General features: G+C 45.5%; 2 protein-coding genes across 9 annotated transcripts in view; one reads left to right on the forward strand and one right to left on the reverse strand.

Moving 5' to 3' along the window:
- Window positions 1-1739, forward strand: part of Hvcn1 (hydrogen voltage gated channel 1) — a 32517-nt gene extending 30778 nt beyond the window's left edge. For all 4 annotated transcript variants that reach the window (XM_047562246.1, XM_047562245.1, XM_047562248.1 and 1 more), the window contains one exon: window positions 93-1739. In XM_047562246.1, coding sequence (XP_047418202.1) covers window positions 93-269 — 177 coding nt within the window. In that variant the 3' untranslated portion in view covers window positions 270-1739. The remainder of the gene's footprint in view (window positions 1-92) is intronic.
- On the reverse strand, window positions 371-26212 carry Tctn1 (tectonic family member 1). Of its 5 annotated transcripts, none has more exons than XM_047562241.1 (16): window positions 25921-26212; window positions 22346-22466; window positions 18095-18225; window positions 16908-17059; window positions 14592-14628; window positions 14322-14486; window positions 12792-12901; window positions 11142-11162; window positions 7241-7375; window positions 6657-6782; window positions 6200-6285; window positions 5522-5662; window positions 4104-4266; window positions 1879-2004; window positions 1234-1378; window positions 371-457 (listed from the first exon to the last, which is right to left on the reverse strand). In XM_047562241.1, the coding sequence occupies exons 1-15, from the start codon at window positions 26156-26158 to the stop codon at window positions 1235-1237; spliced, it is 1896 nt and encodes a 631-aa protein (XP_047418197.1). In that variant the 5' UTR covers window positions 26159-26212; the 3' UTR covers window positions 371-457; window position 1234. The 5 variants fall into 5 exon arrangements, with proteins under 5 accessions (XP_047418197.1, XP_047418195.1, XP_047418200.1 ...); XM_047562239.1 differs by having other exon boundaries at window positions 6200-6318; XM_047562244.1 differs by lacking the exon at window positions 14322-14486 and having other exon boundaries at window positions 14529-14628.
- Window positions 26213-26569: the final 357 nt, after the last annotated feature.

Consider the following 26569-nt stretch of genomic DNA (forward strand, 5'->3'; position numbering starts at 1 on the left):
TGTGTCCCTGGGCCTGGGGCTCATGGACTCATGGTCACATCCCTGCGGAGGCTCAGAAGGTCACCTGCAGTGTCTGTCTGCTTTTGCAACAGGAACAAGAAATTGAAAGACTCAACAAGCTACTGAGGCAGCACGGGCTTCTCGGCGAGGTGAACTCCGCCAGCCCACCCCAGAGAAGCCCCTGCCTTCCGGGCTGGCCGGGGTCAGAGGTCGGGCCACAGGGTTCCACTGAACACAGCCGGCCAGAGGCTGATTCCTCCTTGGTGTGACCCAAGAGCTGCCCTCCTGCTGCGTAGAACAAATGTGTTAAACTATATTTTCTCTTAATGGACACTGTACTCTCGGCTTAAATATGAACACGCTGAACAAATACTAGTTGTATATAAGATTTAATCTCATCAAATGTACAGTTTTTGAATTTCATATCATTTTGCTGGGACTGGCACATCCTTTCATTCTGGAAGAAAAAGAAAAGCAGCTACCTTAGCCTCCAGCCTGTTCTAGAAAAGCCCTTTTTATCCCCAAGCTGTTCTAAAGAGCTTCTGCTGTTGTCACCACAGGGATGTCATTCGGGTGCCCAGGACCCTCCTATGAGGTATCCGTGTTCTGCCACCTGACACATGGTTCTCAATTACTGTACAATGAATGTATAAAATAACCTCTTCCCTTGAGCCCTCCTCCCGTACCCTTGGCATCCCACGCAGCCCGCCACCTGCAGAGCCAGCTCACTGCAGGGCCCGGGGCAGGGTGGCAATTAGACCCAAGGCTGCCCTGTAATTCACATGATCTGTTAAGAGTCCCTGGTGAGGCTTCACACCCTACTTGCATGATTTTGTACGTATTTTGCTATTTTTGTACTTATTTCAATAGGACTTGAAAGAAAACATGAGCTAGAAACAATGAAAATTTTAAAAATAACTTGCATTACAGCAGGGCTGAGTAAACCAGTAGATCCCTGACATGCTCGCTACTTTGGGGTCTGTTCTTTCCACCAACCCCCAAAAACCATTTCCATCCGTGACCAACTCTAAATCCAAACCAAGCAGAGTGAAATCTCCAGAAGGAGACAAGAGAGCCGGAGCCAGTCCAGGGGCAGCATGTGCTGGTTTGGGGGCAACACCAAGGCTTGCGGAGGTGAGGAAGTGGGCTGTCTCAGGGACTGTGGCCCCATGTGCACACGTTCCAGAGGTGAAGACCCGAGGTGGGACTCGGTATCCTCCAGGGACCACTTACGTCACACAAATGGGAAGAAGAAGTTGAAGGGCAGCCTGGCGTTGATGGCGGGCCGAGCTCTGAAGCCCGGCTCTGCAGGTGCGGACGCTGCCACAAAAGTCACCACAGAGGAAATGAGAACTGTCCTTTCATTTCCGGCGCTGGCCTGTAATAGAGAGCGGGAGATGCAGCCCCACCCTGCAGCGTGGGGCCAGGAGGACGGAGACGAGACCTCTCTCCTCTTCCCAGTTTGTGGAGATGACAGGTAGCCAGGGGCCAATGGGCCACTGCCCAGGCCGAGAGGAGTTGGCCCAGGTGGTCCCGACTGACCGGCCACTATCAACTGATTCCATTTCATGAGAGTTTTAAAGATTAAATCTAATCAAGACTGTCAGTACAAATAAGACCTTTACCAGCGGGCTCCCCCTCCATGTAAATACTAATGGCAGGAAAATCGTTTTAGCACTCCATGTTGTTTAAGATGTAATCTTTTTTACCAAGGAATAAATTTCACCTGTCCCACTTGAGTTCTGTTGAATCTGTCTCAGACTTTGTGGTGTGTTGATCTGCAGTGCTGGGGGCACCAGGGCCCCGGCAGGCACGGCAGGCGCTCCACCACTGAGCTACGCCAGGCCCACCCGCACCTTTCACTCCAGGTAGACCTACCTCAGGAAATGAGGAGGAAACGAGCTTGGCAGTGACGTTGACTATCCTGGCCTGTGGGTTCAGGAGGGACCCGTACTTAGTCCACTTCACTTCTATAACCAAAGCCACGGGAAGCTGGCAAGAATCCTGCAAAACCAAATGCCATTAATCAATTTGAATATTACACAACCTCAAGTCAAACCTAATCTGCAGTTCAGAGTTTTAATTATAAAATGTTCCACATATTACAAAATGTTCTGAGCAAGAGAATGAATAGACTAGAAGTTCAGATAAAAACAGCTTTGAAAGGCACATATTATTAAAGTCCTCAATGCTCCAAAAATACCATAACACCTGGCATCATTTCTCCATCCCTGCTGGTCCCGAGGAGGCCGGCAGCACTGGCCATCTTGCCCCCAGCTGTGGGACGCTCAGGGACTTGGGACCATCTGCATCGACCTCAGAGATAATTCAGGAGAGAAACTAGCCAGAGGAGAGGAGGGAGTGGGGAGGGATGTGAACTCGACTCGGTTGCTCTATTGCACAGCACATGAAAATGCACTGAGAGGCTACTTGGGAGGCTGCGGCAGGTGGATCAAGAGTTCAAGGCCAGCCTGGGCAACTTAGTGAAAGCCTGTTTCAAAATAAAAAGGGTTGGGAGAGCTGGTAGGCACCAGGCCCTGGGGCCAGGGGGTTGGAGTGGGAAGAAATGTAAGCATTCTTTTACTTAATTCCATCATTAGCAATTAAGAGGCGACAGTGGGTATCCAGTGGTGTATGTTATCAAAGATACTAGCAACATGTCTTCTGCACTGAGCGCATCTGTGCCATGGTCCAGATGCCCAGCTCAGGCTGGAGGCTGCCTCCGCACCCAGCCAGCACCTTCCCTCCGAGGGGCAGTAATAACCGGGTGTCCACATCCAGCACCAAGAGGCCAGAGCAATTTGCAAGCTTCACTAGGCAGCTGAGCTTAGTGGAGACTGAGCAGCGGAGCAGCAGCGGACGATCCTGGGTCTCTGCTGCGGGAGGGCGGGATCAGAGCCGGTGAGCTGCCTCACCCCATTATGCCCGAGCTATAAATATGCGAAGCGGATAATGAGAGGCCTGCAGAAAGCATGACAAGAAATAGCTGGGCAATTAGGGCACAAGCTGGAGCGCAGGCCTCTGTGACGGGACGGCCCACACTGACTGCAAGACAAAAGAAAACCATGGGCGGAAGAATCACGTGTGACCAGGCACCGATCTGTGGGATGTCAACTTCCATTAAACTCCTTGGGGAACTTTGGCACTGAGAGCACTCACGTGGGCTGCCTCTACAGACCAGGAACATGGCTGGGACGCAGGGAGGCGGAGGAAGCCTGAGACGTCCCCGTGCTGGGAGGGCACGCACAGCACCCACAGTAAAGGTGCAGGTCGATCATCCCGCATCTGAAACGCTTGGGACCCAAAGTGTGTTGGATTTTTTTTTTCTTCAGATTTTGGATCATTTGCAAATGCCTGAGTGACATTTCTTGGGGACAGGGCCCAACCTCAAATGTGAAATTCAGTTGTTTCATATACACATAGACTGGAGCTAGCTTTTTCTTTCTATTTACCTCCCTCCCTCCCTACTTACCTACCTGTCAGGACTGGGGATTGAACCCAGGGGTACTCTAACCCTGGGCTACCTCTCCTTTAAATTTTTGAGACAGGGACTCAATAAATTGCTGAGACTAGCCTGGAACTTACTATCCTCCTGCCTCATCACGGATTACAGGCGTATGCCACCATGTCTGGCTATGCGATATCGTTAGTGTGCTACATTTGACTGTGACCATCACAGGAAGCCAGGTGTGGGATTTTCCACTTGTGTAGTAGCATGGGTATTTGAAATGTCTCAGCTTTCGGAGCACTTAGAATTTCCGAGTTGTGGATCAGGGATGCCCCACCTGTAGTAATAGGATGGTGATTGTAAAGGTTTGTTTATGGAGTGACACTAGGTACCTGCCAAGGGTCTCATTTAACCCTCTCAACAACCCCACGAGGTCAGTACCATTGTTCCCATCCCAGATGAGGAAACAGGCCCAAGCCCGTGAACTGGCTGACCAAACATGACATCGCCAACAAAGGCAAAAGCAGTATTCAAGATCCAGGCCACTCTGCCAACAGAGCCCAGCTCCTCACACAGAGCACCCCACCTTCTTCATGGGCGTAGCCCTAGCTGCCCATTACCCCACCCAGAAGTCCAAGGGACTTCTCCCCTTTACCTTCACGTTGGATGACAGGGTGGTGAAGTGGACAGGCACCCAGTCCAGCACATCCTGAGCCCGGGAATTTCCAAATGGGGCCACATAATCTGGGAAGCCCTGGCCCCTCAGCAGGTCCTTCACCTTCCGCGCCACTAACCGACATGGGATGGCACTGGTCAGTCTTTGGGAAGGAAAAAGAGGCCAGCCGAATGAGGTGACAGTCATCCACCAGTTTTAAAAGCCTCAATGATACACACCCCTTTCCATATGCATTATTTCCTCACTTCCGAGGGGGAAATAATTGGACAGAAACTACAGTGTCCCTAACTTTGCAGAATCCTGGCCATGGAGACACTCCAAAACCATGTTTCCCAAATTGTGTTCCAGTTCTCTGTACAGGAAGGGTGCCATGGACAGAAGTTGAGGACACACTGCCTCTGCATGTCCCCCTGTCCCTCCTGAAGCACTGGCATGTGAGAAGTCCTACAGGAAGGACTCACGGTTCTAACCTGGTGGTCTGGTGTTCCCAAACACCCTGAATCATAGACCTCTACGGATGTCTTACCGAGAAGTATTCTGTGGAACCCCCTTTGAGAAATCTGGTCTAAGATCAGAATATGGAAATGATGAAAGCTGGCCTAACCAGAACAGTGACAAAACCACCCTGAGAAGACTGAAGTGTGGGCAGCGGGAAAGGGAGCGAAGAGGAAAGAGCCAAGCCTCCTCCTCCCAGAAGGGGGGCTCAATAAAAAAAAATTTATAAAGCCAAAAAAATCAATGCATTATATGCAGATTAAAGATCTGGAGGTAGATTTCCAAAAACCCAGCTAGAAGAGTTGAGCGTGATGGTGTCTGGGATGGGCGAATGAGGGGAAGAACCGCTGCTTGTATGACAAGGCCTACAGAGCTGATGGGCATTTTATATGATGTACACATATTTGATAATAAAAAGATAAATTCAAAGTAGAGATCACACTCAGCCTTCCTTTCACTGGTTTTCTTGTGCTGTGTACATTAAAATTCAGAAATATGGGAAGGACTACCAGGGAAACATTTTTGCTCTGAACACAAGTGCTATGTGACCTTGAACATGAAGCACACTTTGAGATTTTTAGTCTGCCATATTTGGCAAGAAAAATGGTTGTAATTACTTTGCTACTATTCATTAATAATGATAATAAACTGTGGTGGCGTTTATATGCGCTCATCTGCTGAGGCAGAGGCTTGGTTAAAATGGGAAGACTGGGAGTATTCTGTTTTCTTTTTTTGTTTGTTTGGTTTTTGTTTTTTTTTGTTTGTTTGGTTTTTGTTATCCTGGGAATTGAACCCAGGGACGTATGCATGCAAGGCAGTCACTCTACCAACTAAGCTATATCCCCAGCCCTGAATGTTTTGTTTTCTGATCAACACAAGCAACTTCCAAGTCACTCTCTCACCTCAGCTTGCAGCCAGATTGCATATTGTAACCAAACAACACTGGGGTCCGGATCCCCTCCACGGCTAGACAGTCCTGCTCAGCCGAGCTGTGGAGGATAGTGAGTTGTCCGAATCTATTCGCTGTCTGAATGATCCCGGACATTCACGGACAGTTAAGGGACAGTCGCCTGGTGCTAGAGCAACCTGGTTTCCAGTCAGTCAGAAAATAGTGTGACATGAGATGTGAGGGAGTTCCCCAAGTCCCCTTCTCTAGGCCTCTGGGATGCTGACAGTTTTTCCCAGGAGGGGACAAAGTAATTGTTATAACTAGGTTCCTTGGAAAAAAGAAATCCTCAGAAAGCATCTTTCAAAATTCATTCCAAATTTTCAAAATCACTAAGTTTGTTTAGGAGTCTCTGTTTAAATGTGAAATTAAATGCATCCCAACATCAACTTATCTATCAGAAGATTTGGTTTTAAAACACCAGCATTTCCCAAGTCCCACTGTCTCCACTCAGTCCCTCTGGCTGTGCAGTCAAATAGACAGACAGATGGACATACACGCACGCCCACAGAGCTGTCCTGATGAAGCTCTGGCCCCACCAGGTCTCTCGTCCTCACAGGACCTCAGCAGGAAAGAGAAGCGTGGGCCACGCGTGTGGACAGGGAAATCAACCGCCACAAAACAAAAAGGATATCCCTTCTGAGGCTGAAACCCAGCCGCTACCGGGAGCCCCACGACATAACCAGGGTTTCCACTGAGAGGCACCGGCTCTGTTTCTTGCTGAAAGACAGTGAAGACATGCCCCCAGATAATCTTCATTTTAATAAGGAAACAACAGGGAGAAAATGAAATGCCTTTCATAATTGCCAACCAGTTAAAGAATCTCCCCCCACTCAGAACTATAAATACATCTTCTGGGTGTGGGAGGGCGCCACGCTGGGAAGGAACAAGTTGACACAGAAGGGAGCCTTATTCCCAGAAGGAAAGAGACACAGGGACCCTGCCTGGCTTCATTACAGACGTCACAGGCCACACACAAGCCCTTCAGTACAAAGGGTCAGATGTGGCAATACTTCTAAAGTGATTCTAAGAAGTTAGGGTTCCTTCTTAACTTGGTACTTAAATACTTGAACAAAACTGGCTAAACTCACCTGAATGAAGTGAATTTCAAACTTCTGCTGCAGGGGAATCACTGCACGGCTAACTGTCCCCAGAAGGAATGAGAGAGCGGCTTTTGTTATTTCGCCTGCATCTGTATATGTGAGGCTGTACTTTACCTAAAACAAAATGATACTCCAAATACACCTGCCTCATTACATTTCACTAACTATATTCATAACTCAAATATCCATAAGCAGAAAATCCTTCCCCATTTCTTGCAACTTTTTTGTGGTCCAACGGATATTTCCTGTAGGAGGTACTCCCTTAGTATCATCCCAGTGGATGGGGCCACCTGAGACTCTGTGCCCATCTGCTGTAAACAGGTTCCAAATCAGCTGCTCCAAGTAGAATGTCACTAGCTTATCTGCAGAAGAAACGTCCACAGAAATGCAACAGCAGCAACAAAATTTTGATGTATTCTTGCAAGTTGCTGGGTTTGTGCGTCAAACACCCTCTGATGTGAGCATAAAGGCCAGGCCACCACCCGGTGAGCCAGAGTCCACTCTGGAGGGGTCCAGATGCCCCACCCAGGACACACATACGCAGAGCCTGCCACGCCAAGCTGGGTACCTACCTCAAGAACAACGTTAATGCAGATTCTCTCCTGCCCAGCACTGGCGAGAGCTGGCCACAGCACATCGGTGTGTTCCAGTCGGGTCAGCGTTTTATTTAGAGACTGAATGACGATGGATTGGATAGTGATAGGAACCTACAAAGTGAAGAAGAACTCGATTATTAGAGACGCTACACTCCATGACCAAGGGTTAAAATAACAAAACTGAAACGAACTTCTGAAGATCTAGACGGCCAAGTTGGGGAAGCTTGCTACTGAATGATATGCATATGTTGATTCCTCACTTGCAAAAATACAAATATTTACACATACATCTATGTATACATTCACAAGGAAAATGCTAGAGAAGGATAGCATCAAAACTTGAAAAGTAGTTATCTCTGAAAACACAGTCATACAAAAACTCATAAATGAATGTTCACAGCTGCCTGTTCATAACACTGAAAACAACCCAAAGGGCCATAAACTAAGGAGTGATAAATAAAATGTGCTCTTTCTGAGGGAATATTATCATCCACAAAAATGACATACTACAATAATGACGACTACCTGCTACAATACAGATAAATTTTCAAAACATGCTAAGAGAAAGAAGCCTGGCACCAAAGGCTACTCATATTACATGATTCCATTTATATGAAATGTCCAAACAGGCAAATCCATAAAGACAAAAAAGTAGCCTGGTGGTTGCCATGGCCTGGGGAGAGAGCTGGAAAGACTCTCTCTTTCCCATCTGGGAAAAACTTTCTCTCTCTGGGAAAGAGCTGGAAAGGGAAGTGACTGCTTCCCCTGCTAATGAGCACAGGGTTTCTCTTATGGCGATGAGAACATTCTAGAACTGGAACATCGTGGTGGTGGCACGACCTTGTGAGTACCCTAAAAACCACTGAACTACACATCAAAATGGAAAGTTTGGGGCTTGAGTTCAGTGGGAGAGCTTGTGCTCAGCAGGCAGCAGGCCTGGGTTCAAGCCCAGCACACACACAAAAAGGTATGTGAGTTAGATCACACACACAACACACACACACAACTCCATGATAGTATCAACACAAGTGCACACAAATGCCCTCATCCCCAAACACAACTCCTCCTGAGGAAAACACACACGTGCACATTCCACACACAGCCCCCAGATACATACCCACAAACCCCACAGCCGCCACGAACACACTCTCCACTCAAGTGATACACAACTTCACACACACACACACACACACACACACACACACACACGGGGTGATTATCTCTGGGTGGGTGGTGGAATCGTGGACAAGACAAAACAGACAGGAAATCCTTTAAAGCAAAATCAGGAAGCCCTGGTGATCCCAATGCTATTAAAGGACACTTGTCATTTGTGGCCATCACCAGCAAAGTGACAAAGAGCAAGCAGTCCTCTAAAGACAGCTGGGGCCCTTTGCGAACGTGACGTGCGCTTTACATTTCCATTTTTGGAAACCACCACTTAGGAAGAAAGCTAATGTATCCAGTTGTTCATGTTGTTCTGAACTCTGCCCTCCATCGTGTGCCAAGCTGTTCATAATTTTAAATTGTAAGTACTTAGGCTGTCACGTTAGAGATGAATAAGCTGTCCTTCTGTGTCTGCTCCCATGACCAAGAAACCTGAAACTGCCCTAGGGCAAAACCTCTCATATAAAAACACGCCATGGTTCACTCACAAAAGGCAGCTGTTGTGAGACAAGAGTGGCAGAGACAAATCCAACCACCACAATGCCCTCCACCTCACGGGACACTGCCGGGTTGGAGGGCCAGGCGGTGTCCTGGGCTCAGATTTACTAGCTCTCGTTTAAGTCACTGAAAACCCTGGATTCCTTCTTGTGAACATGCAGGCCCCTCCTCCGTAGAGAGAATGGGTCCCAAGAAGCTGTGCCCGGCCACAACAGCTTCCAATGGAGGCCCATCCAGATGAGTACCTGGCTGGCAACGACTGAAGCCCCGCTCAAAGGCAGGAGCTACACTCGCCTATCAACACCTCACTGGAACAGCCTTGAGAACCAGTGACCCTGGTCTAATCTCCTCCATGTCCCGCTGGGTCACATGCCATCCCCAGACTCCCCACCGGTACAGAAGTACAGCAGGGGCTGGGGTTGTGGTTCAGTGGTGGAGCGCTTGCCTAGCCCACGTGAGGCACTGGGTTCCATCCTCAGCACCACATAAAAATAAATAAAGATCATAAAGGTATGGCTGGGCACAGTGGCACATGCCTGTAATCCCAGCTGCTCGGGAGGCTGAGGCAGGAGGATCTTGAGTTCAAAGCCAGCCTCAACAACTTAGCGAGAACCTGTCTCTAAATAAAAATACAAAAGAGGGCTGGGGATGTGGCTCGGTGGTCAAGTGTCCCTGGGTTCAATCCCTAGTACTGAAAATAAATAAAATTTTAAAAATAAAGGTATTGTGTCCATCTACAACTAAAAAAAAAAAAAAAGAAAAGAAAGAACTGCACACAGTGACATGAGAATGCAGGGCCAGACTTCGCCCTCTCCCGCTGGGGCTGCAGATGGGGAAAGGCTTTGGGGAACAACGGCAGCTTCCCTTAACGGGGACACTGGCTCCAATCTCTGTCCCCGACTCGCTGACAGACCCCAAACGTTGCTTTTTTAAATTTTCATGTAAACAGTCCTTGCTCTGGTTTACGTGACTGTCCTTCGGAGCACAAGCTGTGGGGTCACTCAGACCTGGGGTGGAAGGCCCTCCGCCTTCGGGACGCTGGGAGCAGGTGAGGCGAGGCCAGGTGGTGGCCTGCTCCAGCTAGCCTGGTGTCCCGGGCAGGCGCAAGCTCCCTGGGGCCAGGTAGCCTGGAACCCCTTCTCAGCTCTGTGGCCCTGGGCCAGCTAATCCTGTGACCCGTCTGCCCCAGAGTGACAATACAGGGCCTGCCTCCTGTGACTGCGGAGGCACCCAAGGACTTCAGAGGCGCCTGCTCGCCTCTGGGAAGCACCATCCTCCGGGACAGCCCTCCCTACGACTCACCCATCCTCCCAGGCAGCCAGTCGTCACTCAGCCCAACCCACAGGCGTCCCCCACACACGGGCGCCGCCCTGAACGAAGGACAGGGCACACACGAGGCTGGACCGCTCGAGTTTGGGTCGGCAGGACCGGGGCACTTTCCAGTGGCTGGAGCCGTGGGGAGCCCCTGACATGACTTCACACTGGGTTTCTCAAGGAACCATCGAGGAGGGGGGTCGGCGGGGCTCCTGGCGCCCCCTGCGCCCCCCGGAGCTGCTGGGCTCCAGGTGCAGTGTTTGCCCGCTGGGCAGGGCCCAGGCTGCACTTGGACAACAAGCCTAGGTGAGGTGCTCAGGGCCACGTGCAAGCAGGAGTCCAAAGCCAGGGCTACTTCTGTGTCCAGACTCAGCCAGACCCACTGCAGCCAGGACCGGCATCCAAGTGCTACCTGTGTGCAGGCGCCATGCCTGCACCTTGCACGCACAGGTCGCCCAGCCCCACGCCAGCCCTGCACAGCCACCGACCCACTTGACCCAGGGAGGCGGAGGCACACGGCAGATGAGGAAGTAACAACCAAAGTTGACCCCTTCCAAAGGCTTTGGGGACTGGGTTCACAGGCACCTCCCACCCAGGTGTGTGCACCCAGGGAGCCAGGTGTTTCCAGGTGCTACGCTGGGAGCTGGCATCCTGGGAGCCAGCCAGCTTCCCTGGTGGGAGACCAAGAAGACAGCAGGAGGCCCTGAAAGGGCACTGGGCCCCGCTGTCAGTCAAGTCGGCCTTATGGTCTAAACAGGGAAAAGTGAGGGGCTGGGGGAGCTCAGGTGAGCGCTGGCCTGGCATGGTGAGGCCCTGGTTCGATTCTCAGCACTGCATATAAATAAATAAAATAAAGGTCCATTCACAACTGAAAAAAAAATTAAAAAACAAAACCTCTTACCTCTATTCCTGAATTAGGCACCTAAGTAAAAAGAAAACACATGAATTTTATGAAGTACGATGAAGAGCTGTATTTTCACAACTTTGTCAGACCTTGACTAAAGGCCATTTCATCCTATTAAAGATTTTTCAGGGACAACAGAATCTATTGTCTGTATCTGTCATAATGGTCACACTGCCTACGATCACTTCCTCCTGGCTGGAAGCATGACAGGCCAGCTCCCGCGAGCCTGTCAGACACCGCCAGGCTTTGGTACCATCACCGCAGTTTCCACGAGGCCACGACCCTGGGGAAGGGAGGCATCCTGCCCTCCCGCTCACTTGCTGCACAGTCCTCACTGGAAGGAGACCCCCAGCACAGCTGTGGCTCCTTCTGAAGGGGTCCACTTCCCCCATTTCCAGTCTCCCTCGCTCCCAGCCTCATCACCAGACAACCTTTTAGACCACTGGGTGCTTTGGGGACAGGGACAGATGGACATGTCTGGGATGCTGAGGGACTACTGACGACAATGATGAGAAGCTAACTGGAAGAACTCACAGGCGTGCAGGGCTGACTTAGGAGAGGAGAGGGAGAGGAAAGGAGGCAGAAGAAAGGTTAAACCTCATTGGCACACAACTGCGACCCCAGGGGCTTGGGAGGCCGAGGCAGGAGGATCACAAGTTCAAGGCCGGCCTCAGCAACATTGTGAGGCCTAAGCAACTTAGTGAGACCCTATCTCAAAACAAAAAATAAAAAGGACTGGAATGTGGCTCATTGGTAAAGGATTCCTGGGTTTGATCCCCAGTACCAAAAAAGTAAAATTAAATTTAAAAAGGGAAAGGAAAAGGTAACCTTAACTTGATCCTAAAGCCCAGTTAACAATGGGGCCACGGACTGCCCTACCTCGGCTTTCCCCACAAGAGGAAATCAGGAAGGGGCTCTGGGGCAAAAATCATATCCATTTTTATCCCTGAAACGTCTTCTCCTCTCAGGGAGCCCCCTCCCCTCCGTCTCGTGCCCATATTCAGTTCCAGCTTCAGTCACTGCCACCAAGGACAAGGGACCTCTTCCCCCTGCTCCAGCAAGCCCACTTCCTGTCCTCTCCTGCCTGCCTATTTTATTTGCCAACCAGAAAGTGGATTTTCTCTTCTTTTTCAGTCTGTTTATGAGAAAGAAAAAAAAAAAAAAGCCCTTTTTGGTGCTAATATGAGTATTTCTGTCACAGACACTGAGGTACTTTTATGATTTCTAAAGTTTTTAGGTGTCAGTAAAGATTTTGTTTTATTCAAGATAGATATTATTGGGGCTGGGTTGTGGCTCCGTGGTAGAGCTCTCGCCTAGTACGCGTGAGGCACTGGGTTCGATCCTTGGCACCACATAAGTGTAAATAAAATAAAGGTCCATCAACAACTTAAAAAGTGTGTTTTAAAAATTTACCTTCGTAAAAAAATAGATAATATTGGTTATCATCAAAATGAATGAAAGCAAAATATGAGTTAACTATATAAAAATTATTTCAATAATCATTGGTATCAGAGTACTAGAGAAGAGAAATTTAAACTTCAGTGCAAATCGTGTATGGAAATTATTCTGTACTTTTCAAATTTTAAAAGGGTACAAAGAACAGAAAACATATCTAATGAGTTAGTTCCACTTCAAAGTAATTCTTACCCTCAAAATTGTAGGGCTGCTGTAATGAGCCATGCTAAGGGCTTCAATTTCTTCACACTGTTCTAAATTTATCCTTCGGGTGCACTTAACAGCCTGGTTCACCAGAAACGCTGGAAGTCATAACATTCCCAAGAAGAAAAAAAAAGAGAAGAAAATTTCCAATTGTTTCCAATGGTAACTGAAGAAAACTATAATCTAGGTAATACTGCAAAATAAGTTACAACACTGATATACAATATGTTTAAAATCAGGCTTAAAAATAGGTTTTCAGGGCTGGGGTTGTGGCTCAGTTGGAGCGCTTGCCTAGCCTGCGTGAGGCACTGGGTTCGATTCTCAGCACCACTATACATAACATACATACATACATACACATCCATCAACAACTAAAAAGAATTTTTTAAATAGGTTTTCCACTAGGAAATGCATGCACAAAATTCAAAAGGCACTAAAAAATACTGAGTAAAGTCTTGCTCCAGCTCCTGTCCTGTTACCAGTCTTTCCCTTGGGGACACCAGGAAGAAGTTTCTGATATATCTTTCTGGAAACAGTGTATGCAAACAAAAGAAAATAAGTAGTTACAACATTTTTTTAAATTATTTTTCCCCTTTTAGAAACTGAACAATGAATATATCTTAAAGATCAGGCTGTCTCAGTACAGGAAGAGTTTCTTCCTCCTTTTATAATTAGCATTCTGGTATAGAAGTGGCATAATTATTCCCTCGGTTCCCTACTAAAGGACACTTAAGCTGTCTCTGCCGTTGCTGCCACAAACAATGCTGCCACCTATTATTTTGCACATGGGCCAGCATTTCTGCAGGATCAACTCCTGGGTTCAACAGCTGGGTGAAGGACCAAACATTCCTTCATCATTTTGATACATAAGCTAAACTGCCCTTCTCAGGGGTGCCACCAGCTGTGTAGGTGAGTGCCAATTTCCCCACATCTTCAAATATTTTGAGCATTGTCAAACTGACAGGTGAAAATGGTGTCTGGCATTGATTTACATCGTTCCTAGCGTGCATCCTGTCTCCCCAACAGGAGGCTGGACAGAGAAGGTTGCTGAGGCCTCAGCTGCTGCCCCCCACTGCCTACGGCCAGTCTGGGCTCTCTCTCGCTCCTGACGGGAGAAGCAGGACTCACTGGAGGCTCAAGGGAGCGCAGTGGGGCTCGGCGCAGGCCATCGGCTCCCCACCCTTGGCCTCTGCTTCCTCATCAAAAACTTGGAGGAAACATATAGACCAAATTATATTGCTATATCATGTGTGTGTATGAACACGTGACAAAGTCCATTGTTATGTATAATTATAAGGCACCAATAAAAAAGGGAGGAAAAAAAGAAAATAAGGAAAAAATAGACCATGATCTTTTAAAAAAAAGAAAAGGAAATTTTAAAAAATAAAAACTGGAGATATTAACCTGACCCCAAGGGATCATTGTGAAGATTAAATGGGAAAACACAAGCAATCACTTCACACACAGTGTTTAATAAGTGTTAGCTACTGACAAGCTCTGGAACTTTCCAAAGCATACCTGGAAGTGTCCGACAAGTAAGTGGGCTGCTAGCTGGTGGTGAGTGCTCACTCATCACAGTGCCCCAGCAGCAACTGTGGGTAGTGGAAGAGGAAATCCAGTTGGCGCTGCCAGGCCTCTTCAGCCCAGGCTGTCGCGGTCGCAAAGCCTGCTCGTGCACGGCTTCTGTGAACCAATGACAGAGAACAACAGCGGCCGCTCTCTTACCTGCTGGGTTATCGTCAGAGCACAGAGAGGACATCAGCGGTGAAGGAAATCTCAAAAATGAACCTGAAGAGTCATTCGAAGTCTGCAGCTGAGCCCCATACTGCAAAGACACAAGCAAGGTCGGCTATGGTGCTCCTACAGCACCAGCGGGCACCTGCTAGGTACCATCTGCATTGCTGGCATGGGGGACACAGTGGGCAGCCCACAGGGAGCTGACATCTAGCTGACGTGTGCTTCTGCGGGTGCAAGTCACTGCGCTCGTAGGTTTCTGAATTACAGAATTCCTCTGGGAGGACACACAGGAGCTGACACAGTGTTTGCCTCTGCAGGCAAACTGGGTGGCTGGGCATGGGGGTGAGAGAATCATTTCCACCACCATTAATTAAACAGCAGTTGCAGGATACATTAAACCATACAAAAAATTTTCATAAACCAATTTTATGAAAGAATGCCTTCTTTCCCCAAACCAAATGCCCCACGAAATTCTTCCCTAATATTCAAAACCCAAATTTATAGCTACTGACTATATGGATAATTGTCTTGAATTTAAAAGTTTACCCAAACATCTTGGTGCCAGGAAGGGAGCTGGCAGTACAAACTAACCTTTCTGAATGGTAATCTGTTTACCAATATTCAAAATGTCCACTTATTTTGATCCTAAGTCATTTATAGAAATATATCCTAAGAATTTAATCAAATGTGTATATATATTTATATATATGTATATCACCACACACACACACACACACACACACACACACACACACTTGTGGATTATAATAGCAAAGACTGGAAACAAATGTCCGTTAAGACTAGAATGGTGGACCTGAAGAAATAGCTCGTTTTGGAGAGCTCTGGCCTAGCCTGAGCAAGGGCCACGGTTTGAATCCCCGGCTCCTAGGGAAAAAAAAAGACTGGAATGGCTTTGGGGCTGCGGGTATAGCTCAGTGGTAGAGCACCACATAAAAATGATCCTCAGCACCACATAAAAATAAATAAATAAAATAAAGATATTGTGTCCATCTACATCTAAAAATTCTTTTTTTCACAAAAGCAGTGGAATGGCGTGGACTGGGGATATGGCTCAATGGTACAGCACTTGCCACTTGCCTAGCATGGGTGAGGCCACGGGTTCAATCCAACACCACAAAAGAGTGCAATAGCTCAAACATAGACACAGGAACCCTTTGTAAATGTCGCCCTAACACAAGCTCTCACAAGGTACTCTCCTGTGCCTGGGTTTTACTAAGATAAATGAGACAATGATGTGTTCTCCCGGGTTGTATGAGGAAATGCCTGAAAAGCTCTACACAGCCCAGCTGGTGGCGCATCACAGTAAACCCAGCAACTCTGAAATCTGAGGCAGGAGGACCCCAAATGCAAGGCCAGCCTCAACAACTTAGTGAAACCCTCAGCAACTTAGCAAGATCGTATTTCAAAATAAAAAAAATAAGGAGGACTGGGGATGTAGCTCAGTGGTAAAGCACCCCTGGGTTCAAACCCCAGTACCAAAATAAAAGAAAAAAGAAGAAAATCTATACACTGTGACTAGCACATGGAAAAGGTTCAAGAAATGGTAACATCTGTATGGACATAGGATGTACAAGACATGTTACCAAAAAAATAACTTTCTAGAACTATGTAGGTAACTATAAATCCCACGTCTATATAATATTACGTGTATGCTTTATAGATGCATTAAAAAATTGGGAAAAACACACCAGTGTTTTCACAGTGATTTTCAGTGTGCATTGTTCCCCCGCCACAGCCTCACGCCTACTAAGCACATGCTATACCACTGAGCTACACCCCCGGCCCCAGCAGTGTGAATTTTAATGGAGACAAAGAGCACTTCAGTTTTTACATAGAAACCTCTACATTTCTAACTTTTAGAACCAGTACATGTTAATTTTATACTTTCCTTTCAAAAAAGATGCTTCTGAAAAAGTTAGTTTATTCAATGTTAATACATACCGCATTTTAAAGGTGTACTATAAAATAGCACACATCTTCCTAAAGTCTATAAATAAAGTAAATACAATTTTGAGAAGAGGACCAGACACCAACCAATCCACTTCATGTCCCCAGCAGCATGCCTCAAGCATTTTACTGCCTCTTTTAAGGTTGAGAAAAACAAATTCTACAGAAGCAAAACACAACCTTATCCCAGAACAACCTTAACTACTATGTGCAGAATTTAAACATCCAATTTTAATTTTCATGATCTTTGACTTAGAGGAACAAATATTAAATTTTTTAGTCTATGATATTAATTCTTCTATGTCCCAGGAAATCAGTTTTGCTGGTAAATTAAAAATTAGCTTACAAGGACAGGGTATCTGTGACACAATGAGCAGACTCAATCGAGTCTTGGCTTACCTCATATTTAGCAGTATTCGCATCATCCAATTTGGCTGAGAAAGAAACATCCGATTCTGCATTCAATGTGAAACCAGCTGACGTTTTCATCAATCTGTCAAAATTGTTTTCATCAGGCACTTCTGGATTAATAAAGGATAATGCAGGTTTATCTGTTTAGAAAAAGCATTTTAAATCAGCATAAAATATATGTGTCATATACATGTACATATGACATCTACAGCATTTTGGAAACAGATTTTTAGAAACATTAAGGCTGATGGGAAAAAGACACAGTGTCTTGTTACACGTTCACTTCTCCCAGGATTCCCTGAGGCTTGTTACAAAAGCAGGGTGACTTGACTCAGCCTCCTCCTAACAGTGAAGAACTCTTGGTTTCCCATGCACCAGGTGAACAGCACAACAGAAGCCAACAAGAATCCATCACTTTCTCCCACTTTTAGTCCAAGGGAAACATGCTGTGTACAGAACAAGGGGGACGGAGGGGCTGGCAAGTTTATTGGGTTCATGTTTTCGCAGAGAAAAAGTCACTGGTCAGCTGTCAATTCAGATAACAAATCAAAGTACATCCACCTAAGTTTTCAGTCACAGGGAACAATACCAAAATATATACAAAGCCATTTCATGAAGGTAATGAAGTTTAACTGATGAAACCATAAATGTGTCTCTGATCTTTGATACCCTGATAACATTTCACACTCACAAGTACTTTGGATGGAGACACTTACTGGAGCTAAACACTCAGATAAAAATAAAGATCCTGTTTTCATGCAAATGTACTTAACAAAAATAAGAAAAAGGAAATAGAAACCACAGGTAAAGTTAAAAACTGAACCTGATTTTGAACCATTACACCAGGAGGAAATAAAGTAAAAAAGTCACATGTATGTTATATAAATCTGGACTCCTATGCCTGTCTCCAGAATATAAACACCTTTGAATCAAGTGTGAGAATGGAAGACAACTATACAAGCATGATCACTTTAAAAAAAAAAAAAATGTTGAGGTCACAGGTCTATAAAGTTACTTTCAGCTACTTGTAAAATGGCCTCAGGAAATAGACATTATACACATAGCCGAAACAGAATGATCACTTCAAATCTAACTGAATGAGATATTTTTCCATAAAATAACTTCAAAAGAAAAACTTTTTAGTTTCACAAAATATATCAACATCAAATACTTACAGTTTGTAATATGAATGCAGAAAATAGATGGATTGATCTGGTTGATGAGTTTAAACACCCTTTGAGGTGGGTTTGCAGTAAAATTCAATGAATAGATGGCTGCTTTTTGACTACAAAACTGGCTATCACCCCTGAAAATTAAAAATTAATAAAGTTTAAGGCATAAGCATGTGATCTTAGATTGTTTTAAAACTGTCAGATGCTTGCTGGGCAGGGTGGTTCACACCTGTAATCCCAGCTACTCAGGAAGCTAAGGCAAGAGGACCTCAAGTTTGAGGCCAGTTTCAGTAATTTAGTGAGAACCTGTCTCAAAATAAAAAAAGCTGGGGCTGAGTATGTTGGTGCACACCTGTAATCCCAGAGGTTCAGGAGGCTGAGGCAGGAGGATAACAAGTTCAAAACCAGCCTCAGCAATTTAGCAAGGCCCTAAGCAACTTAGCAAGACCCTGTCTCAAAATAAAACATAAAAAGGGATAGGGACGTGGCTCAGTAGTACAATGCCCTGGGTTCAATCTGCAGTACCATAACAAACAAATTTCAGATGCTGGTACTGAACTATGTTAACAGCTATTTGGAAGACATTTATGAAACCATGATGTTAGAACTGAACCTATTCTTATTTAGTTTATGTCTGACATTTGAAACGTTCCTCTCATGGAAAAATTAAGTCAAGTATCATGCCTTTAAGGAAATCTTGTCAAGTAAGGATAACAGATCTGGGTACAATTTTAATGTTAACAAACCTAGCAAACTCTGAAAGCATAAATATAAAATTTTATAGAACTTCAGATTCTTTGTAAGTCCCAGACTGAATCCAAAATTCCTTGTCTTCCAAAAAGTTATCTTCAAAGGATTATAAGAACAAGAAAATCTGGAAGGTTTAAAGCTTAGAAATTATGGTACAGTCAAGTCTTCAGTCAATCCTAGACTGATGAACCCAAATAAATTGAAAAAGATATAGATATGATGTGATGATTGAGTTATGATAAACATGGTATCATCTACCTCCTGCCTTAAGGCCTTTCTCAATATATAATGCTTAATATTTCCCATGACATCAGATATGCTTTGAAAGTCACTAAGTGACTTCATCGTACACTAGTTTATTAATACACTCCAGTGTTTACCCAATCCTCTGCATTTGGTTTAGGTTGTATCTTATTTTCCCCAATTACATTTGAGGCTATAATGACATCCTTATACAAACATCTTTATAAATGTTTCCAGTTCTTTCCTTGGGCTATGTTCCTGGGAGTGGAACTGCCCAGTCGAAAGAAGGATTCATTATTCAAGGCTTCTGTGGCATTGCCAGGCTGCCCTTCATAGAGGTCAAACGTCCGTCTTCACCAACACTGTCTCAAGTGTGCCTATTTCCCCATACCCTTGAAAAGACTGGATATTATCATTTACTTTTTACTGTAAAAAAAATCCTTTCTACTTAAAGGACTGTTTTAGGACTCGGATCCACAGAGGGAATGGGGAGCTAATCCAAGGGTTACAACAGCGTTCACCAAGTAGCAAGCCATGGTCTCTGGGAACCTGCAGTACCAAGGCCGGGGTTGGAGATGCAGGATAGCAGGAACCTGGACCTGGAAGAAGGTGGGGGAGGATGGGAATCCAGCTCAGGAGTCGACAGGTAATGAGAGCTTCTGAAGGGTTTTTAGCGAGTGAGTAATGAGACAGGAGCTTCCAGAGCGGAAGTAGTAGGAATGGGCTAACCCAGGGCCCCGGTGCAGGAAGACTCCAGCCCCGGCAGTATCTCAGTTCACATCTCATACTCCCATCCAGTCCCACTGTCACAGCCTCCAGGTAGGCAGGGGAGCCATCAACCCACGTCTGCAGTGGGGTCTTACTTGGTTCCCTGCCACTGGGCTTGGCCTCTGTGGTCCACTTTGCACACCACTGCTGAATGACACGAGATGGGACTTCAGGACATCTGTACCACACAGGCTCCTCAGCACCGAGTCCCAAGCTCTTCTCCACACTTCTTGTGCTACATCCCTCCCTAGCTGTGCAGATAACTGCACAGACCATCCTCCTCCTCCTTAGGATGTGACCCGGAATGTCCCTCTCCAGACTCCATGCTAGCCCAACTAACTTGTCCTTCGGGACACAGCTCAGCTTCCATCATCTTCCTAGAAAGGCTTCTCTATCCTAGTGTCTGAGTTAGATGCCAATCCTCAGAGTTCTCCTGGGACTCAGGTACAGAAACTGCCATGTACTTGTTTGTCCCCCTCAATCAATGGTAAGTTCTCGAAGGCTGAATTTGTCTGGTACAGGCACACAGGAGTGCTCAAGAAAGGCACAGTGAAGCCAGGAGCACTCAAGAGAACAAGGCAGGATTGCATGTTCGAGGCCAGCCTCAGTTACTTAGCAAGACCCTATCTCAAAAGGAAAAATAAAAAGGGCTGGGGGTGTAATTCAGTGGTAAAGTTTGCCTGGGTTCAATCCCCAGTGTCCAAAATCAAAATAAATAAATAAGGAACGAAAGACTGCTTAGTGCACAGGAAAGGCCTGGAAACGGCAGGGATCCTCCAGCCTACATTTAGGGGTGGCAGGGAGAAATTCATTCATCCAGTCCACTTTTTCAATCAAACCTGGGCCTCATGCATGCAAGGCAAGCGCCTCACTACTGAGCTGCACCCCAGTCCAGTCGACTTTTTATTTTTTTTGTAGCTGTAGATGGATGGAGTGCCTTTATTTTGTTATGTGGTGCTAAGGGTTGGACCCAGTGCCTCACACGTGCTAGGGAAGTGCTCTACCACTGAGCCACAACCAGCCCAAGTCAATTCCTTTTTAATGAGGAATTAAAACTACATGACAGAAGCTGGGCTGTGCACAGGTGGCAGATTAAAAAAATATGTGCGTGCTCATGAAACATTAACCCAATCAGCTTATGGATAAATTTACAAGTTATTAGATGATATACAGGATTTGTTGATAGTTTAAAAATGTTTAAGCAAGCCTTTTGTGAATTGAAACCTACGTAATGAGAATGCTCTATTAATTGGGATCATGACTTTTGTTTTGGCTATTTCTGTACTTTAGGAGAAAGTCAAAAGCAAAACTTTAAAAAAAAATCAAGGTCCTTTTCTGAGGGTATTAGAGATTTAGTCTTGACTTCTATGCTAGGGGTCTACAAAACACACCAATTTTTATCAATTTTACTAGGACACAGTCATGTCCATTCAATGACTTATCTTTGGCTGCTTTTGTGCAACAAAGGTAGAGAAGCTTCAGATTCTTAGGACCAATAAAGACTAAAGTATTTATTATCTGACCCTTTACAGAAAAAAAATTGCTGACCCCTGACCTAAATACTATAGTCTATACCTAAAATTATCATATTAGCTAATAAAAAATTTTCATTTTAAAAAATGGTACCAATTTAGAGTAGGAATCTCCCCCACAGGTTCCTGTACTTACCAAGCAGGAGAGCACATGACTTTTAACAAAGACAACCAGGTAGCCAGAAAATTAATCAGACTAGAACACTCCTTCTCCAGTATTAGAAATCTATTTGATCTCCCACTGGGTTGATAAAATGGTTTCTCATGGAAAAATCCATTATATTTCCAAAAAGAATTCAACCTATCATGATTGCCACAAGGTGCTATAAGGCTAAACTTAAATTAGCTCTCTCTAGTAAATTGGCTTCCCCTTGAATAAATGTACCTTTTTGGAAATGCTATTTCTTTCAAAAATTTCTGAAATATGAGAATGAATCCTTCAGAACAGCTGATTTCTTTATCTTGTAATCCGCTGGGAATGTCATTTCCCAGTGTTCTATATAGTGTGAACTGTGAGAATTCCTGGAAGATTTATCAGAAAAGTATAAACAAAGCATTGATTATCTTTCTAGCTGTTTGTTGCAAGTACTATGTCCAAAACAAGAGAGGTAAAATTAAACCGCATTCTTCACTCAGGTATGCATGAGGAATTCACTGACAGGAAAATGGGACCTGATATCTGTTCACAACTCAGATTGAAATGTGACCATCTCCGGACACTGGGGGTGGCACTGCACTCCCGGGAAGCAAAATGCACCCCCTCTTTTTCACCATCACCTGGCAGGAGGCAAATGAGGGAAAGCTGCTGGTTTACATATTGCTTTGCACAGTTTCCCTTGTGACCCATGCAAAACACAGGAAGTCAGGTTTGGGGTTTTCGGCCTGGGCGAGTTTTCACTTTCTTTCCCCAAATTTTATTATCCTGGTCAAATTTTATCAAAACCACAAGGCATATACTTACATGACAAGTGGAACTGAGCAGGCAGAAAAGACACTAAAATCCATGGAGCTGCAATCAGGATCACAACAGCAGTTGACGTCACACTGTGCTGGGGACAAGTCACAGACACACAGAGCAGCAACTACAGAAAAAGGAGGGGCAGGATTCAGAGCATCGCCATCAGCAGGCAGCGACTGCCCCCTGCCACCACAATGCACCAGAAACCAGTAACACACAAAAGGTCTGTTCTGTTCTTCCTACTGCACTTGTGAAGTGGAAATTGGTCGTCTGAGCACTCCACATGAGAGGTTTGCACAAAGTGGCTAATCTTTTGACTAGCTTGGAAAGTCCTGTTGTTTGTGCCCAGCTACAAGGACTCTGATTTGGCAAGCTGAATGTGAAACGTGGACACCTGCAGTTTTCCAAAATTTTTCAGGTGATGCTGATAACTGACACAGCACACCTAAGTCCCCAACCTGACCATGAGGTGCACTGATGCACAGTCAAAGATTCTCAAGTCCTTTCCTAGAGATTATGGTTCAGAGAAAGGGCCTACTTAAGGCCTCCAGGAAAAAGAATTGCATACCTGTCCCTCTCCTCATCTGTAACCTGCAGCTTTGAAGCTAAACCCATGTTCACAGGTTCTTGTACAAGAATCACATGGGCTCAGGTGCTTAGAATAGCTTCGGTAATTAAGACAATACAGAGGGGATGTTAGGAATCTCCCCACTTAGCAACTTTTAATTAATAATTCATCATTATCCGGATTTCTAATTACTACATTTTTATCTCTATTTTTTAACAGATGGGGTATTTAGGTGGATAAAAAACAACCCCATCCAAAAATCTTGAGAATTTGGGGCACTGAATACTCAGTTATATTTTGTCCCGGTTTATCACTGATTTAACTTCTCTATTAATTCATTCTCTTTCAAACAGGGAACAATCCCCTTCCAAAGAAATAGAGCATGAGAATAAAAACACTGAATTTTTGGTAGAGATTATTGCCTGGAAGGAAGAAATAAAAGGAATAAAATCTCTGGGTGTGGTGTGCAAGTCTGTAATCCCAACTGCTTGGGAGGTTGAGACAGGAGGATCATGAATTCAAAGCCAGCCTCAGTAATTTAGCAAGGCCCTGTCTCAAAATAAATTATAAAAAGGGCTGAGGACCTGACTCAGCAGGTAAACACCGCCGTGTTCAATCCCCAGTACCAAAAAAAACAGAGGAATAAAATCAGGACTTTGATCTTATCTATAGTGTTTTATTTCTTTTCTCAGAAAAGTATCTCAACCCTAAAAATAATCAAACAAAAGAAGGGTCTCAAGCAAATGTTGGTAGAGGGTCCATACAAGATTCTTATCTGCATATATGAATTAATTCGTGGTAAAAATGAGCTTTAGAAAAATGTAACCCATGAGGCTGGATTGAGGCTCAGTGATAGAACGCTTGCCTGGCATGTGTGAGGCCCTGGGTTCGATCCTCGCACTGCATATAAATAAATAAAGTTTTTAAAACATCCATTAAAAAAAAAAAAAGAAAGAAAAATGTAGCCCCAAAAAAGGTTTACACTAGAGAAAAGTATACGAGGGAAAGGTTTTATTAGCAAATAAACACACAATGCTTACAAACCTTTTCCCCCTTAAGGTCACATGCTTGACTCTAGACAAGGACTCTGGTGTGTGCTACATAAAAGAATGATGTAACCCATAATCACTAATGTAAAAAATAAAACGAGCAGTTAGGCTCCCTGCCTTATGTGTTTAAAATTACAATTTTGATTTGTTTTCAAAACTTAAAACCCTTGTAGGTAGCTGTAAGACTGCTAACGATAAAGCAATAGTGTTTAATGACTCGAAAAAAAAAAGTCTCTACCAAGTGCACTTAATCATCCACCAAGTATCTGCTGAGCACTCACTAGACCTAAGTAGCACTCAGCAGCTCTTCCACGCCTCTTATCATCTGCATGCTTGACTTGGAGAGCAGGGAACTGGGATGAACAGTTATCACTCTCCCACCAGCACAGCCTGCAACTCAATCTCCATCTACTTCTAGAGCCAGCTCTAACCTTAAAGCTGTGCAACCTAAAGTTAGGCATTCACCCACCTGAATAATCAGGATAACAGTGCCCACGTGCAGGGCTGTTGGGAGGATTAAATAAGACATATCACAGGTGAAAAGCATAGCACAGCGCCTGCCCACAGCAAATAGTTAGAATTATTACTGTCATGGGCCTAAAGAAAGGTCCTTTAAAAAGATCAAGGCAAGTACAAATTCATCACCCAGACTGGAAAACAAACCTTGAATATATGCCCTAATCATAATGACCCAAGCATTGCTTCATTTTGTGGAGAAAATGCTTAATTGATGGGGTACTTACATGAATGAAAGTCCATTCCACAAACTCTATAGAGAATTGCAGACACTGAATAGCTGGCTATATTGTCCCAGTTTATCACTGATTTAACTTCCCTACCAATTTGTCAGGTCAACAGGGTAAATGTAAAATGGAGCTTTGTTTATATATTGAGGTACAAATCTATTTCTCTGTACTTTTGTTGATGCTGGAGATTGAACCCAGGGCCTTTTGCCTTCTGAGTACATGCTCTACCATTGAGCCGTATCCCTGGGCTGTACGTTTTCTTACTGACTACTCATAATTTACAAAAGAGGCTCTTCCAAGAAATAATGGTTCAGTAACAAATTAAGTCCTAGAGTTCAGGATGTCAGCCAATAATAACTTTTTTATTTACTAATACTCATCATTACTCAGTTAAAAGTTTCTCTCAAAAAGATTTTAAAAATACATGTACACCTATTGGTCATAATCTCAATCCAGACAAAGGATTAAAAAAAAAAAAACACTTTTTTTTTGAGACAAGGAACCCCTGTGAGAATCTGTTGACCGCTATGAACTCTCATCCCAGAAAAATGCACATTCCCAAAATTTTGCCCTCAATCTCAAGGGATCACAGACATCTCCTGAAGACATGTGTCAAATCAGATCATAAATATGTTCTTTAAATTTGTAATTCCAGGATTAGATGATCACTTTAAGAGATATGTTAGTTATCCCTAAATGTAAATCCTAGGAAGCTGGCATAAGCCTTCATCTCATACCTTCTCAACTCCAATTAAATACAGGAGGAATCCTGAGATTTTAAAATTCCAATCAACTGACAAGGGCCTTCACCTAGTCAAACTTAACAAGCTAGAACGTTGGTGTCTGTTCTTAATTCAAGTGAAAAGTTCAATGCGACCTCTGCATTAATCTCCACCACTGCCTAAAAACTTTCTATTTCATGTCAACTTTAGCTGCAGGGACTCATTCATTATTGTCATTAGCATTCATGCTGTCCAGGACCACTGCACGTACTTTCAAGGATTTGACACTGTCCCACTTATGCTGAGCCTCAGTTTCCTCATTTGTGTGGCAGGAATAAGATCTACCTCTTAGGGTCCCTGCTGGGGGGATTCCTGCCTAGGGCACGTTCAATGTCAGCACACAGCAGCCTCAGCTCTCACTATTATTACCTTCTCACCGGGCTACCCCTTCCAGATCTCTGTAGACCCCCAGGACTTAGCACTTGGTACCCACCGTCCGTAACCGGGGTGGGCCTGGGGCGGGAAGAAGGCTCCCGGGTTCTGGGGGGCTCCGGGGTTCTGGGGGCCCCTGGGGTCCTGGGCGACAGGGAGGGTCCAAGAGTGGCCGGGGCTGGCTCGGTGGAGTTGAGGTCCTCGATAGTCGCCGCCGGGGTGGCTCCGTCCTGGGCGCTCACCGAGGCCCAGCAGCCCTGGAGCACCAGCAGGAGCGGCGCGAGGCGCGGTGGCCCCATGGCCCTGCAGATCCCCGCGCCGCCAGCGCCCCGACTGTGCGTTGCCTGGCAACCGCTACATCCAGTCGCGAGGGATCACGGGAAGAAGCCTTCAAGGCCGCGCGAGTAGGCCGGTAGAGGGCGGGGCTTGGACGAGGCCGGCGGGGCGGGGCCTAGGAGAGATTGGGGGCGGGGCCTGGGTGAGGGGCGGGGACTGAGCGAGGGCGGAGTTCAGGGGCGCGTAAATCCCGGTTATGGTTCCTTGTTGGTTCTGCTGCGCTTGTTTACAAAATGCAGACTCCCAGCTACAACCTCACGGGCCCTACGTCCGTAAGCTAGGGCAGAACCCAGGAACCGGTATTTCTAACAATGCCCTGTCGCAGCCGGTGGTTGGACAGAAATTTAGGAACCGCTGTCCTAAGGTGACTATGG

The sequence above is a fragment of the Sciurus carolinensis genome, chromosome 8 (assembly GCF_902686445.1).
Source record: "Sciurus carolinensis chromosome 8, mSciCar1.2, whole genome shotgun sequence".
Classification (NCBI taxonomy): domain Eukaryota; kingdom Metazoa; phylum Chordata; class Mammalia; order Rodentia; family Sciuridae; genus Sciurus; species Sciurus carolinensis.